The 16,640-nt window shown below is 50.2% G+C and overlaps 2 protein-coding genes across 2 annotated transcripts; one reads left to right on the forward strand and one right to left on the reverse strand.

Annotated features, from left to right (window-relative positions):
* Positions 1-4,383: 4,383 nt before the first annotated feature.
* SMAC4_03284 (uncharacterized protein) lies at positions 4,384-5,558 on the reverse strand. Its single transcript, XM_003352917.2, has 3 exons — positions 5,290-5,558; positions 4,918-5,217; positions 4,384-4,854 (listed from the first exon to the last, which is right to left on the reverse strand). The coding sequence occupies exons 1-3, from the start codon at positions 5,432-5,434 to the stop codon at positions 4,694-4,696; spliced, it is 606 nt and encodes a 201-aa protein (XP_003352965.1). The 5' UTR covers positions 5,435-5,558; the 3' UTR covers positions 4,384-4,693.
* A 5,791-nt stretch (positions 5,559-11,349) lies between these two features.
* SMAC4_03283 (uncharacterized protein) lies at positions 11,350-13,447 on the forward strand. Its single transcript, XM_024655453.2, has 2 exons — positions 11,350-11,891; positions 11,951-13,447. The coding sequence occupies exon 2, from the start codon at positions 12,084-12,086 to the stop codon at positions 12,906-12,908; it is 825 nt and encodes a 274-aa protein (XP_024511339.1). The 5' UTR covers positions 11,350-11,891; positions 11,951-12,083; the 3' UTR covers positions 12,909-13,447.
* Positions 13,448-16,640: the final 3,193 nt, after the last annotated feature.

Below are 16,640 nucleotides of genomic sequence, written 5' to 3' on the forward strand. Positions count from 1 at the left end.
ACTGTTGTGAAGATTTTTCATGCGTGACCTATTTCTGCCGGTGATGATGGCAGGTGCGATGGGTGATCGTGAGCCACGACCTGGGGGGAAGCCTGGTAGCGTTTGCTTCAAATGTGGCGCCTTCCGTTCGTTTGAAGAAGGCTTCGGATGCGGTCACAAGAATCTTTGTTCCCGTCAAGGTTGAATGATCTTGTTATGATACCAATGAGTGCAATGGCACACCGGTGACTTTGAGTAGGTATGTGGATAGCCATTCTTTGTCCGCTGGTTCGCGAGATTGAAGTTGTCGTTGAATATCAACAACCAACACCGGCACCGTAGTTCGCGGCTGTGAGTCCACTCGGTCATGGATACACCAACAGTAGGAGGATCATGGATTGCAAGAAGCAACCGTGTCAGATACGACATCGAGCAGCGGAACTAAATGGCTGATTGTGGTTGTGATGACCAATTTTATGCTGCGAGCCGCTGCCGCGGTCCTCCAAATGCCGTATGGCCACTCCCCATTTTCCGCGGCTTTCACGGTACTAAGAGAATGAGTGTTTGGAAGCTTTGACGAGCTGCAGATGTTCATTCGGGAGCATTCATTGATTGATAATTTGGCTGACCATGCTTGACCAGCGATCATTCACTGCGAAAGTCCGAACCACCCAAACCGGGAATGTGGTGGTGGGAGGACGTTGTAATAGGTGTGACATGAGAAGGAACGACGGGGACGAGCAAGGATGGTCGTTGTCCGCGATGCATCCACACTTCGACGACCAGGGTCGTGATCCACGCGAAAATATACGCTAAGCGACGCCAAGATATGGTGATAGCTTCATTGTCGTCATCAGCTCTCTCTCCATCTGCGTTGAATAGGAACGAAACATCGCTGTCGTATACTAGTAAAAAAAGGCAAAAAAAAAAAAGGCAAAAAGGTGACAAGAGCAGGGACCGAACGGCGGACGTACCGAGAGATGGGAGGGAGTAGAAGAGCCCTATTTGCGTAGCCCGAAGACGCCATCTCAGCAGTACTGCCATGGAGTCCCCCCCGCCGTTAGGGGACATTAGGGGGCGGGTTTAGTGGTCATAGGCAGTTTGTGGGGGTCGGAGGCGTCCCCTCGGGGCCGGGAGGGCTCCTCAGCATGTGGTGCACAACCCTCTGTACACAAGTGTACGTGTGCAATGAGAGCTCAGCGCACCACACCGCTTGACCACACTGCCTGCTTGTCTGTTAATAGCCTGTTGAGGTAAAGTCCCTTATAAACCCCCATCCAAGGTCATTTTGGGTTTGTCCCAAGATGCATCATGGCATGCCACACCAGCCACGCAGCATGTGCTCGCCGTGCCTGCAAGCCTCTGATCTTGCCGTCGCGCCACGATGCTCAATATGAAGCAGTCACACTTCACGTTCCCGTCGTTCTTGCCTTTTTGGAGATCCATTTCCCGCTGGCGGCAACCGCGATATCGGCCAACGCCATCGCAAGTTGGAAGGAACGCGGAATGTGAAGCAAAGGGCAGCACGCAGGAGTCATCGTGGCAAGTGCGGCAGGTTTTTTTTCTTTCGAGTCTTGAGGGTAGGGCAAGTACAGACTTGTCACACTTCCCTTCCAAATGGAAGACACAGGTCACAAGTCTGCATGCGGTTGAAGCCAATCCCAACCCCGCTGCCCAAGGCAAATATTATCGTTGTGATGCTAACTGATCACAGCTTGACTCAGGACAAGTTCATTCTCATGCTCAGGTTTTTGAGTCTTGCGACACGGATACCATCGGTCAAAAAGGTGCAATATGTAAAGATGTCAGAGGGGGCAGAAGTGACTGAGAAAAGGTGATTCGCACTGGATTCAAACCGGCGGTATCCTGAAGAGCCGGCGTCTAATTCCACATCACCAAGGAGGCATGTCACCCAATTACACCAGCAGACCATGGGAGAGGGTACCGAGAACCTGCTCTATATACCTCGACCTCGTTTGGGCCAGGAGTTGGGCCGAAAGTAGTGGGAGCAAACCTGAAGGGGAGTGAATGAACGGGCTTTGTCTCTGGTGGTGAAAGTCTCTGACCTGAGTCTGATGGCGACTTTCTTCATGATCTTTCCCATCTCCTTCGCTTCCAAGGATGGAGCGAGCAAGAGGATTAAGGAGCAAAAACTGGCAAGTGCATTCAAGGCCCGCCAACTTCCGCTACTTTTCTCGCCCATGCATCTCCATTTTCTCCTTACCCAACGAATGGCGTCCTCGTTATGTCCCTGAATCTTTGGAGTTGAGGCAATCCTCGGCCACGGAGCAAGGGCGGGCACCACTGCACTTTTATCTACCGAGCAGCGAGGACCAAGATTGATGGGCCTGGTATCAAGATTCACGACTGAGGAAGGCTTTTCTTACTCCGAAGTCCGCGTCTTCACGACCTCTGAACTTTAAATCGTGTAACTGTTTGATGTTTTTGTATGGAACACTCCACTGGAACAAAACTTGTCGGACTGCAGTCTTCAGCTTTCTAACTTCCGACACCTCAAAAAGTGTTACTATTCATGACACACACCAATACATGGTAAAGCCCTTGTGGTGTTGCGTACATCTCTCTCTTTCTTGCCATCCAAGAACGCCTCAATCCCAAAGTATTCACCGAGTGTCCAGCCGTGACCGTCCCGTCGTCAACTCCCTCTCGCCGGTGGGGGTCATCCATTCTCTATGAACAAGGGTGTCCCTTCCTGTAAGTAAAGTAGCAACAGAAGAGGGTCCTTCACTCCTTCTTGCCAATCACTTTTGCATGATGTGCCCGCCAAGAAGGAAAAGTGAATGACGTTGTGCAGTTTTTAGGAAGAATGCTAATATACGCTAGGTTCGGCCCGCCCTCATTGGTGGGAAGGTACGAACAAAGATCTTCGGAGTTTAGCCTACCTCGTCCCTGACAAAATTGTTGAGACTCAGCCAACATCACCAAAATCGCGGAAAACATCATGAAAATCAACGGGTTTTATTTATTTTTGATACCCAGTAGCGGCCCCCTCCTTACCCATACATTGCTGCAATTTTTTGGCGTTTTGCATCAATCCACTTGTTGTTGGTTTCTTGACTTAGGGAAGTCCAGTCTTCTTCAGCTAGTTGTTTTACTTAGGCCGGTTGCAGGGGTAAACACGGGCCTGAGTCTCATGAATTTTGTCATGGGCGAGCCTACCTCGCTCCCAAAAGATTAAACGATACACCAAAACCGACACCACCACTGTTCATACAGCGATCCCTCTACGAAAACATAAACAAAAAGAACCAAACCAGATTCATCCGAATTTACTAACTCCCCTCTTTACGAGCATTTGTTTATGGAAGAGCAAAAAGATTGACAGAGCTAGTGTAAGAGGGTAGACTTGGTTGGGAGTTACTTCCAAAGATAGGTGCCAAGACGGGCCGTGCAAGGCGTGGATCTTCGTTTTGTGTGTATCATTTAATCTTTGGGGAGCGAGCCTACGAGTCTGCGAGTCTCGACCCCACTGGTCAGGCTTCTCGCCTTGATGTGAGTTTAGGTTTCTCCTTCCGGCGAAGCGCCCCAATTATTCAACGAACCTGTCAATCGATGGCATTTCTAGTGTAATCAAATTACCCACTCCAGACTCAAAATGGTAGAGCTCAGGAAGAGCTCAGGAAGGCAGTTTCCCGATAAGGTTTTGCCAAGATTGCCCAACTGCATACAAAGCACGAGAGGGAAAGTGCTACCTTGAGCTAACCAATCATTCAGCCGCAACTGGACAGTTTGAATGATCGCCATAAGATGCTCTTTGCCAAGAAGAAGAGGGAAGCATGGGAGGGCGGAAGGAGGAGGGGAAAGGGGACTCCATGCAAGATCAGCACGAAACTGGAAGCAAGATCCGTCACACATTGATCACATTTTGAAAGTTCGGGATCTACACTAGCCACGCGCTGGGGTTGGGCAAAATCATCTGATAACTGTACCGGCTTTTTTTTCTCAATCCCTTTCGCGACACTCACCAACAGCCATATCGTAAGGGGCAGCCATGTGGTTGACGGTATCTGGTTTTTACTGCAGTGAACGAATGGCACATTGACTGTTTTTTCACGGTATCGTCTTCAAGTCATTCGCAAAACCCAGTCGTGATAATGATGTTGTGGATCTCGTGTCCGTCCCTCCACAATGTCACAAGGCGAGAAACACGGACACTGTGACAAGGGCGGTTCAGTTTGCCAAAGGGACCCAACAACACTGCGAGTGTTAAACAATGGCATTTTTTTTGGTTTTCTTCTTGCTTTGTGTTGTCAATTATTGAACTCGCCGTTCCTTTGTCAGATTGCTGATTCTCACGATCTTTCACCAATCTAATAGGAAATACTCAATGTTAATGGTTCACTGCAGTCACTCCAGGGCAAACTCTGTGCGCAAAATGTTCAAAGAAAAAGTGATCAATTACTTAGGTAAGCTAGTAACTGCCTCGACTCCTCGCTCTGAAGATTCCTATGAAAGTGAAGAAGATTACGAAACTTGGCCATAGTTTCGAAGGAATGGAAGGATAGCATGCTATAAACAAGAAACAGAAAAGAACTTGAAAAAGGAACAGCGAGCCATTCAGATCATCCATCCATCATGTGCAGTCCATTTCACAACCCAGCTCACTCCTCCAGACCATCTCTTTCGGTTCTTTGTTCATTCCGAATGTGAAGCTAATGAGGCCTCACAAAGAAGGGCAGGTAAGTGAAACCGCTTAGAAGCCAATGAGGCCGAGGAGACCGCCAGCAAGGCCGCCGAGGATGGCGTGGAGGAGACCGCCGACCAAGATGAGGACACCGGCAACAACCTTGTCGAGAGCCCTGAGCAGACCAGAGAGAGCGAGGAGGAGAGGGGTGAGGAGGGGGATGAGGCAGCCTGTTTGATGATGATTTGTTAGCAAGCCCCTTTTGTTCAGCAAGAGTGAGTGTAGAAACATACCGAGACCGAGCTTGACGATGAGGAACTTGAGGGTGTAGGTGATCTCAAAGATGAGGACCTTGATCTTGAGGGTCAAGCAGTCCTTGTTGCAGGAGCTGCCACCGCCGTGAGAAGGGGGGTTAGAATCCTCACCGCCACCACCGCGAGCGACGAGCTCAGCCCAGAACTCGCGCTTGGCAATGGTGGTGGTAGCGGCCTTGAGGGCGTCGGTGACAGCGTCAAAGTCAGGCTTCAGCTGCTTAGCAGCATCGTTCTGCTGAGAGAGGGTGGGGTTGTCGGGGTAGAGAGCGGCAGTAGCGTCTATTGAAGTGGTAAGTATTCAAGTTGAGTAGGTAGTGTAGAGTAGCTACACAGAGAGAGGAGAAGACATACTCATGTTCGCAGTGTGCTGGCGAATAAGGGCGGTCAGCTGATCGATCTGATCAACCTGGGTCTCAAGCTGGCGCTCCGCAATGATGGGAGTCGCGAAAGCCGAGGCGGCGAGAGCGAAGAAAGAGAAGAAGATTCCGGCCTTCATTTTGATGGTTGGTGATTAAGTTCTTGGAAGAAACTTTGAAAAGAAGCTTTTCGTGAAAGAGAGGCTGAGAGGGTTGTGAAGAGTTGAGAAGATCTGAGAACTCCGAGGCTGCTGATGCGGATGCTGATGATGAGAATGGGAATGGACTTGAGGAGAGGAAAGGTCTCTATTTATGTCTTTTCGTCGAGGTCGAGATGGTGTTGATCTTCGATGCTTCTTGATGAGATAGTCTCCTGCCAGCATACTCTTCTCCTTCTCCTCACCTTCGTCGGCCTGTCGTTGAGTGTATCTCCAGGTGCCGATGGTCCCGAGGCGATTTTCTTGATTTGATCCCCTGACTATAGTGAAGCTTGCATGATCTACAAAGTCCACCCACCACGGGAGATCACCAACTCATGGACTAGGTTGTGGATTGGAGGCGAAGATCCCAATTCTTCTCCCCCATTAGGTGACTGAATGCATGATGACCACACGTGGCATGCCTCTTCTGTGGATACATGCAGCCATTCCCAGTTTCCTGAGTCGGATATGGCGGCTGAACGGCCAGGGAGGCTGCACGGATTGAGAATAGGCTCAAACTGTGATTTCCGTGATATCACAGAAAAGGGAAGCTCCAACGACGATCTTGATGCAAACACCAAATGGAAGCAAGGTCCTAGGCCCCATATTGGACGGCTGGTAGAGAGTTCTTTTGTAGAAAGCTCCCTGTCGATCAAGACTCCTTTTTGTGTTGAAGGCAGGCATCACACAAACCATCGCAGAGAGAGCGGAATAACCGCCCGGATCTACCCCACCCTGACAGGAAGTGGTTCTTCGGCAACAGAGACTCCTGTATAAAGACGGTGAGTGAAGGAACTTCTCATTATGTGAATTGAGAATCCTACAGAAAGTCAGCCTTCACACTTGTATATATGTCGTGACGTACCTACCTATATGGTGAGCCGCATCTTGGGCTGGTCAGGCGTCACTCGATGACATTCAAGCCATCTCCAACAGGGGAGACGCCCAGTGTTTCCAGCGAGGGTGTCAATTGGGCCCCTGGGGCTAGATCCATCCATAACGAGCCCCTTCCTAAGCCTCTAGATCCTACTGTACAAGGTCAACTGGTGACAAACAGGAGCCAGGGGCATGGGGTTCGACAGGATGATAGCCCATTGGTCATCCAATATTTGCGACGCATAGGACAATAGCCTCACTTGCCAAGGTTTTGTTGACAATATGGAGAAGCGGACACAATACCGTATTGTTCTGCATGTTGAGGAGGCCTAAGCCGCCGAGTCCTTCGTTGATACCACCTGATGATGTCAGACAACATAGCCATCATGAATTTTTTGGTAGTAGCCGTTGGATTGTTTGATGAGGAGTCCGCATCTAGTCTCTGCGGGTGCATAGTTGGGCCAAACTTGGGTTCTGAGCGGACGTGGCACGGTCTAAAGGAACAATCTCATAACTCGTCCGTCTTGACATCCTAGGCCTGGCAAGGCTAATAGCCTAGTGAGACGGTTGATCCGCTTGAAGATCCTGGAAACAGTCAACGTGAGCAGTTTTACCGGAGCAGATCATCGTTTCTCATCTCTGTACGGGTCGTGAAGTGGTCTAGAAAATAACATAGACCTGTCAGCGATACTGGTAGGCAGACCGTCAGACCGTTTGCTCGATGTCGCAGTGCGGGAATCACGACATTTGACACCTGCCGTTCGATCAACAGGGCGAAAGCTACAGTATAGCCAACAGACGAATGACTGTTGTGTGTCACACTGTATGGAAGAAACCCCTGTTCATCCTTCTGCTATGGGCTATGCGGAATGGCCCATGGGGTGACGGACTGACGGGTGTACCACCTCCCACAAACCCGAATGACAAAAAAAGAACAAGCCAAGTGCAGCTGAGCCGCTGCAATTTGCCAACTGTAACTTTGGACGGCACTGTGCTTTGCGAAAAGACGGTTAGACAGCTCTGGGAATTGCGGGGGAGATTGATTCAAGGTTATTGTCGTTACATTTTCACTATCCGCGAAAGTATCTGTACCCAGAATTAGCCATGATCGACGCCAGGAGAATGCATAAGCCAGAGCAATTAATGAACAACGAAGTCCTTTGACAGAACTTTGGTCCCAAGATCTCCATAATGCTCCAAATATGATCTAAGCCAAGCGTACACTACCATGTTGAGTTTCGAAGATGTCTGATACGGTATGCATGCCTGTTCATGATAATCCTAAGACGGTCCTTACAATATCATCTTTCACTTGCCAGTTTGGATCGACGATACCAAAGAATGTTAGCCTATCAAGCAACACAGCTCACCCAATCTGAGCAGAGGCCGTAGACTGTGAGATTTCTTACTGTAGTTTCTTCAACGACAATCCAAAGGGTATAGGATCTGCATTGCAGCACAGTGTCATGCTATCTTGTAGAGACGGAGATCGCAGCGTTGAGTTCCGATCGCCTTTGGCTCAAAGACCAGGGTTTCTTGGGTTACTATTCGCAGGATTGGATTTCAGCGTTCCAACGGCCGCGTTTCTTTAGCCACACAGGTGCCAACCTAGGGAAGTCCAGAAAAGCATTCCTGATATTGACGTCAGCGAGCTCAAACAAGAAGGGATATCAGCTGTTTGATGCTTTTTTCTTTCTTTTTTGTTCTTGTTGATCCACCTGAAAAGAGATTTGCGTTTCACTGCAGAGAGACTGGAGGCTGCGGGTGCCTGTAATAGCCGCAGGAATCCCTTTCAGCTGTGTTGCCAGCGAACTAGGCCCAGAACAGGAACAACAATCCTGAGCACATTGGCCGCCCCATCTTGGCCTTCAGATCGCCAGCTCGAGGGCCAGGTCGAATTATGGTGCATGGAGGCAAAATTGACCACCGAATTTGTCTTGGCTATTCCAGGGCCTGGGTCCCAAAGGTGCTAGCTTGCTGGGAGAAGGGACGGGGAGAAGCTCAGTGAACGGCAGCGGATGGTGGCAACATTGGATAGCACCGAGAGCCCGAAAGCGGACGGAGCACGACATACCAGTTTCGGCCCACGGAGCAACATGCACCCGCCGTTGTCGGAGCGCGGCTCGGTGAAGAGGGTATCCTGCAGACTGTGGTTGGCGAATGGGATCGGTTCAACACCTCCTGACGGCCAGGTTGCCAGCCACCTCTGGGTCATGTTGTCGTTGCGTAAAACGCGCAGCCGGTGCTTGCCCGCTCGAAGGACAAAATTGGCAGTCTTTCAAACTCTGATCAGTTGAGTTAGCCAACAGTCCGCTCTCTTCGTTTATCGGTCCAACCATCCAGACACTTCGCAACGATTTGTCATGGAGTGTAGCACTGTAAGTGAATTAGCTAGTCTGGAAAGAGCCCGGATAACGTGATCGTGGGGATGTGCTGCTCAACTGAGACAAGGCGCCGTTGAGGTCGCACGAAGGGAGGAATGCCAATCATCCGCTTTAGTGGCTTCGCCATTCGTCTCTAGTACTTCCATAGTTCCTTGGCTTCCGCTCTTTGAGGTTGTGATGGACGTTGTCGATGTCGGTTGGCCAACCGGAATCCGGGCGCACTAAGGGCTGTTGGGCAGCTAGGGACCCCCTGGCCAGTGGTGTTTTGACAGCGGGAAGGGCCGGAGATCCATCGTATGTACAGGGTTGGACACGAAGTTGTGGATCGCTCCACAGCGCTAATGATGCGCCCAAGCCCACTCCAAGCCCAGTCAACTATTGAACTGATCCGCCACACCCAACTTCACCCTGCGACTGATTGACTCGACCCTGTTGACCACAAGCTGATCAGTGGAAACCTCATCGACAATGCTGAACCAGGTGCGGCTGACCGGAAGGAAGCGGCCATCATCAACCTGTATCAATCCGGCATCTCCGGGTTGTTGTCGGGCCTCCGTGGGATGAAGAGCGCAGGCCGTTCTAGCCGTCACCGACTCACTGTGGCAGCGCCTTGGAAACCGGCAGCCGATCACCGGTGAGAGCTGATTCTCTCCACCTTCTTGTTGATCGTGCTTCAACCGCCAAATTGGGATGAGCATGCGGAATGAAGAGCTGCTCTTTGGACAGATGATACAATATCACTGTACAGGCCAATATGTTGTTGCTTGGGAGTATACAAATCCGGCGACAGCTGGAATTCTTGCATTTGTCTCGAGTTGGACGACTGGTGATGGAACGTTTCTGGAGTATCGAGATGGAAACTTGATGCAATGCGATTTCCCACAGCGCCGAGTCTTTCCCAGGTGCGGTATCATCAATAACATAAACCAGTTAAGGAGCAGCAAGCTAGAAATCACGATCATGAAGATTTTGCGCGACATGCTACAACAATTCTGTTAGTGTGGCAGGTGCAACATGCAACTCGGGCACTCTTCTTGCTACGGTAGGTGTGGATATTAGTTGCAGCTCCATCCTGTCAGAACCACATCTTGACAGTTGGCGACTCCTTCCACTTTCTTTTGCTTTGCTTTCTTGTGCCTCCCAAGACGCATTGGAATCGCGAACCTTGATGGCCTCCAGCTTGGCTCGTCAGAGGTTGCAACTTCCCCTCTTTCCCTTGCTCGTGCTGTTGGGAAGGAGTCCATCACAACTTCACTCCAATCCAGCTCAGTCGGGCAGTTGCAAAAGCCCGAGGCAAGTACCAGGAGATGCATTGAGAAGGGAATGCAACAGGACCACCGTCTCAAACCTACCTCCTGTCTACATGGGTGGTTATCGCCATCATCGGCTAGATGCCACCGCCATGCTCCGTTCCCCAGACATTAGTTCTGTCAACCTCCAATCCTCATCACTCAAACGACAAGAGAATTGCCGGTGGTGAATCCAGATATAAAACTGTTTGGTACCTATTTTTCGTTCTTTATTCTGACCACCATCCGTGTGTCCCTGCATTGTCTAGGACGCTTGTCGATGGGTCGAGCATTGGAGGCGAAAGCAGCACCACGATCCGATGCTTCTTATCCTCGTTTTCTGCCGTGAATCTGCACTTTATCCGGCACAGTTGGAAGACAACTGCAGAAATGGAGCCAGGCAGACTAGACAGCTTCCTTACATCAGCGAAGCGAGTCTGCCCTCGATGTGGCACAGAATTGGTAGGAACACTAAGCTTTATGTCGGTCACCGCCTGGCAGCAGCGTGACAGCAGTATCGTTGACTGGCACATGTTAGTAAGCGGTACAGAGAATACGAAATGCTGATAAGAAACCATTGCCGCGTCCACAAAACGGTTTTCTTCCTCTTGTTTTATCATTTCGTTCTTGTTTTGACGTCATCATCCGCCCAAGTTCAATTTGTTTTCGAATCTCCTTGTCTCTCGACATTCTATTCTTTAACCATGTCCTGAACTTTGAATCTTGCGGAAATCATTTCCTTTTGGGGGATTGTGTGCGCGTGAAACAACAAAGATTCGACTCAAGGTTTTCCAGCTTGGGGTGAGTAAGCATTCCAAACTTTCCCACATCGCACATACAGTCCTGCATCAAGATTCACTGCTAACCGATGTATTTTGAGGTCTGGAAGATGACGAGCGAAGGCTCAAATCCATGCTGCCGAACATCTTGCATCAACAAGTTCGTCGATTACCGCAAATGCAGAGTTTAAAAACAGATTCCCAGGCTTTCCAAATCCCAACGCCCCGAAACTCTGCGGTAGAGGCCACAAGTACCAAATCCGGTTTCAAGGCTCCTGGTTTTGCAGGTCGAAAACCGAGCTCGACTGCTGGTGGACTGGAAGTTTGTATTGGCCATGACTTGAGGCAACTAGATTACAGTCTTCACCTTCCCAAATGACGCATAACCTCATATAAAGGGGACTTGGGATATCAGAGTTGAAGGTGTCGAAACCACGTACATGCTCTTCAATCGTTGCCAAAAGCACTTGGTGGACCTTCGAAGGTCTCGTTTCTTACGAAACCAAATCCCAAGTTTGCGAGGTTTTATGCCACGTTGCCCGAAAAGCCCGCAGGAGGCCGAGGTAATGTCCGTCTTCCACAGGCAGTTAACATGCAGGAGCGGTATCTCTTCCTAAGCCACACCACATGCTTTTCAGACACAACCAAGCAAGAGTTGTCCAGCTTCTGGTGCAGGACACATGCCTCGTCATGGCATTGCAAGACGATTCCGGGCGAACTCTGGAGCTTCTGCACACTCGACTGTTGTGTATCCCTCTCCAGTTAGTACGATTGGTCACCCCGCCCAACTTGGAACCGAGAGGAATGCTCGTCGGGTCTCGAATTGCATTTGCCCTTTGCTCTCGGGTATAAAGGGCTTCTGTCTTCGCCCCGAGACTGTTGATTCCCAGCAGTCATCGGGTTAGGCTGAAGCCGTTACATATACCAGGAGTGATGTGGGACCATAATGCTGAATTAAAAGTCGCTCATTGACGCCTTCTTTTCGTTTTCTTCGGGGCCAGTTTGCCTTGCGGCCTTCCGGCGACGCGGTTCCGTCACGTCACCATTGCCCGTCTCGTCTTCTGGTCTGGTAAGTGGCTCTGGTAAAAGCACCGCCAACTCAACGTTCACTAATCGTCTGGCTGGCAGATATTTCCCCAAAGTCGCACCGCGCGCGAGCGTACCTAGTCCACGAACCACTCCTAGCTGAGGCGCAGAACCCTAACGAACCGGTTGCTTGGCCACATGTCTTGCTGCAACAATCTCGGTTTCTTTGGCAAAGATGGCCGGCCTTGAGCGGATGGACTCCGTGTGCGAGGTGACGATCATACACCAACTAGCCTGTGATGCGCGCCCACGCGCTCGAGATGGAACACTCGACCAAGACCCGTCCAGCCAGCCTCGGGACTGCCGAGAGGCTTGCCCAGCCAGACAGGCCGTTCTGCACCCAGTACCCTCGCACGTTACGCGCAGGTGCCACATACCAAAGTGGTTGAAATGCCCGTATGGACACAGTTGCTGTTGGGCTACAGTCTCTCATGACGCTTACGGGTCCTCCGGCTGTACTTGCAAGCGAGCCTACGAGGCTAGACACTTTTATGTCGAGAAGCCGCTTTCAGGAATGCGGCACATCACCTGGTTTCCGCTGACAGCTTCGTCGGAAGCCGCTCATGCGTCGACTCCAGATGTGTCCGATGATAGAAGCCCTCTGGCCAGGTATTTGGCCTCCGAAGTTCTGTCAGGACTAACGGCAACTTCTGCTGCACCGAGAACGAGTGTGGAGAGCAATTCCTTTCCCAGCGCTGCGACTCCCTTCACACCAGAAACGACCGCAGCTAGCAACTCCTCCCTCAACGGTGCCACTCCCGTTACACCAGAAACGGCCGTGATGAGCGAGGATGGTGACCTCTCCCAGACTGCATTCAGTAGTCCAGCCATGCGAAGTATGGTTGTCACACCGAGTACAGCTGCCACTCCCAGCGCAGGAGGCACTCCTGTGACTGAGAGCCTTGCTAGGGTGGGGTTGTGGCCTGGATGGGTAACTGCATCTGGGGTTAGGCCGCCTCCAGGGTTCATTACGGAAGATTTTGTCGACAAGGATCTCTAGAAATAGATAAATCTGAAGTCCTGAACCTGATGGGCACATTGCCCTCGACTGGGCGAGTGAACGGGGTTTCTCTTCCTGCAATCATCCAATCAAGGCAATCTTCCCAGTACTTGGGTCTCTCCTTTTCACACGGGGAAACAAGAGAGGCGTCTTAGGGCAGAAGATATCTTCACCAGATATACGGGGTGTCGAGTCATGGACTGTAGACCTTTGTTGAAGTGGGAAGGGATGAATTGGAAGTACTTGGCGCCATATCAAATACACGTGGAGGTATGAGCAGCTAGGTCCCAAAGGTCGTGGCAATCGTAACATCGTTGCCCGAGATTTTATCAAATATGGCTTTTAGCTACAGCTTGTACTTAAGGTAGTGTCCGTTGCAGATCTTTAAGTCGGTCCGTATTGCGAGGGTGCCTTCCTATGGCAGTTCCGTCGTGACCGACCACACTTCTGAATCCTGTATTTACTTCAGATCTGTGGGGCATTCCCTCTCTTCCTTCCTCAAACTGCTTAATCAATGCAATTTCGCCGCTTTGTCGAAGATCGCCTTGCCATCTTCTTACTTCATGAACTGACGTATACAAAATTCGTGGATCAGAGTCTTGAAGCCATCGTGAATGGCCGGAGGAAACCTCAATAGAGTGTCCATGGCGGTCCTCATACCAAATTTAGGAACCTCTCGCTCGCGATTCGCTCTTCAAATTTGCAAAGGCATTGGACACTTCGACTCTTTTTGTCCAGATTTAGCTTGCTTTGTCAACTTTGGTTGGGATTTTGCTCCGTCATGGTTGCCGCGTTGGTAGTCGCGTTTGCTCTAATTCTCTTTCCTCACGACCCCTTAGCGAGACCGTCTGAAATCGCTTTGACACCTTGGGCCGTTCTTTCCACATCAAGCCGACCACTGTATGTGAAACTTCTCGTTGTGACCCGATTCCCCATCCGGTGAATGATCCTGATCTTCCTTTTTTCCTCCGTATCTTCTGCTCACTATTTTTTGGTCCTTGGCTTACCAGTATCTTGCCATCTCCTGGCCAGTCCAATACTTTTTCGGTTCTGTGACAAGGGTAGTGTTCTGGGCTTGGAACAGTAGTTCAATTCAGCTAATAAACTACTTTGGTCCCGAAGGCCTTGTTGATCCTCTCAACCTCCAGGAGAAGGCTGGACCTCAGGGCCTTCTTATGCCAAAGGGAAAACGGTACGTACTGAGTGCGTACCGGTCCTTGTCGCTTGAGGCCCCAAGGCCTCTATCTAGCGATCTGTATACATGTGGGTCTTTTCTGAATGCCTCCATCCATTCTCCTTCTTCCTCCTGGCGCCAGCATTTGCCCGGGCGCCCTTGCTTCTGCTCGGTTAGGCGTGATTGCTCCTGTGATGACTGTGATGGCTTTGTGATGATGTTTGGCGCCGTCAGAAGTTCTGGGGTTGGCTCGCTTAGCCTGAAACTGGACCAGGGTGTCGATGTCCGTGTGACAGGTTCATACCTCTATTTACGTTTCCAATATTCCGAGTCTACTCGCCACGATGTCCCGACAACGTCGACACACTTTTAGTTGTCCTTGACCCAGCACCCAGGGTATCATTTCTCAGGCTGAACAATACTGTCAATAAAGGTTGGACATGGTTCTTCGTTGACCACCGCACAGCCTGACCACGAGATGCACGGTTGATGGGACGACGCAGACGACAAGAGTGACCAAGATGCTGATATGGCCGATATACTGCCGCCAGCGCCACTCACTGGAGCAAACAACGATTCCGAGAGTCTCATGGTTCTCGAATCACCCCAGATCCAACAGAATAGATGGATTGATTGAGGCTTTTGCGCAACTGGGGACTGGTGATGAGGCACGTTTGTTCCAACCCTGCGTCTTACGCTGTGACACCTTCCTCCGAGTCCACCGCTATGATACCTGGGGTAGCAGATGGAAGGTACCAATTGTTCGATCACGTGCCTCGTCAGACGTTTTTCAGGCTCATACGCAACATACTAGTATTATAGACACCTTCTACGCATTCGTGAGAAGGCTGTTTGAAAGCGGTTATTTGGGTTGGGAGGACGACGAGCTACCTATGGGCACATGAACAATAGTTGCGATCGTGGCCTTGTCATTTCAGGGAAGTGCAACTCCCGCTAGTTAACCTCAGCCTGCCTTCAGATGTCGTTGAAAGGTTAGCGTCACTTGTTTCAGATAGCCTTGGTGTGCGGACTGCACGAATAGTAACTGATTTGATGCTTATGTATTTTCCAGTATTTTATCGACGTCTCCAAGGCCATTACTCAGGTGTGTGGGAGAATAGGGGCGCCACAATGGGTTCGGGACGTCGCTACGAATCTTCGTGATATCAAACAGACGTAAGCCAAATGCCTTGGACATGCGCAGCCCCCTGCCACCCAGAACAATCCTCGGTTTTTGGAGACAGCGTGACTCGGAACAGTCACTAGCAAGAACTCTTGGGATCATGGAAGGCATGGAAAGTGCGTTGGCATGTGCAATGCTAAAACCTGAGTGTGGAAATAGAGCCATCACTGACCAGATTGAGGAGTACGGCGAATGGGAAGCAAGGAACCAACACTGAGCCGGATGATGCATGGGATGTATAGAATCCCGAACAGGGCATGATGTGAGGCGAGCGCAAATCACCTACCAACACACAAGCGAAGCATGTACAGTCGGTATTCAGGAAAATTCACCTTAGGAGCTTGGAAATCTTAGCGTTCTTCCTCCCAGTACCCATATCACAGCTGAGTAGCTTCCGCTCCTGCAAAGCATGAGCTAGGAGTGTTGATGGGGCTGTCTGTGCAGGATATCAGACGTCTGACACTTATTTCCGAAGACGTACATTATCTTGTTACATTCCAGCCCATTGCTCTTTTTGTTCGATGAGAGCGTCAGAGACTCCAGTCCTCTCAACGTCAGACGACGAAGACGATGCTTTGTACCGTGTATTTCAGTGGCCGTTGCTCGACCAAGTCTTCATATACCAACACAGGTATAGTCGTGAGTCGGGTAACTTGGGTTGTGCGATAGGTAGTCGCTTGACTCTAGAGGTATGTGAGGCCTGCAGTTCTTGTTCTACTCATGATACAGCATAATTTCATGTCAGTCGGATTCGAGGTCAGGCTGGCAATGCAGAGGTTATACATGTGCCATTTGCTTCTACAGCGAGGTACCTACCTACACACATCGAAATGCAATTGGCAGACCTTTGACCCTACGGAATCCGCACGATTGAGCCTGACCTGGAATTCCAATGGCCCGAAACTATACGGTATTCGTCTACAGTCGATGCTTTTAAACACTTCTGGGACCGCATCAACTTTGAAAGACCGTTAGTGTCAAGGATATCCTCGGGCGTTACAATGAAGATATCTTTCCGTTCATGTGACCTTTTCTGTCGAATTCTAACGTACGTGCTTATATGCAATATGCATGTGCGTACATCAAGAACAAACGACCTTTCATGCGCGCCCGCATAAAAATGATTCCTAACGTCAAACTGTTCTATCTTATAGCTAAACACCTTTCGTGGGGTTTAAATAGTCGTTGCTAGACAACGGAATCCCACGTCGGCGATCTGGAGGTAAAAGCTGTTGGGAATATTTTGGAATGAGATCAGCTTGAGACCTAAAATGAATGTGAAGGGCGGGATCCAGAATAAGAGGCCGGAGATCGAGTGCACAGGAAGTGATGATGAGGAGAGAAAAAATGGTCGAGAAGAAATCGCAGGGACAGT

Source organism: Sordaria macrospora, chromosome 7 (assembly GCF_033870435.1).
Source record: "Sordaria macrospora chromosome 7, complete sequence".
In the NCBI taxonomy this organism is placed as follows: Eukaryota; Fungi; Ascomycota; class Sordariomycetes; order Sordariales; family Sordariaceae; genus Sordaria; species Sordaria macrospora.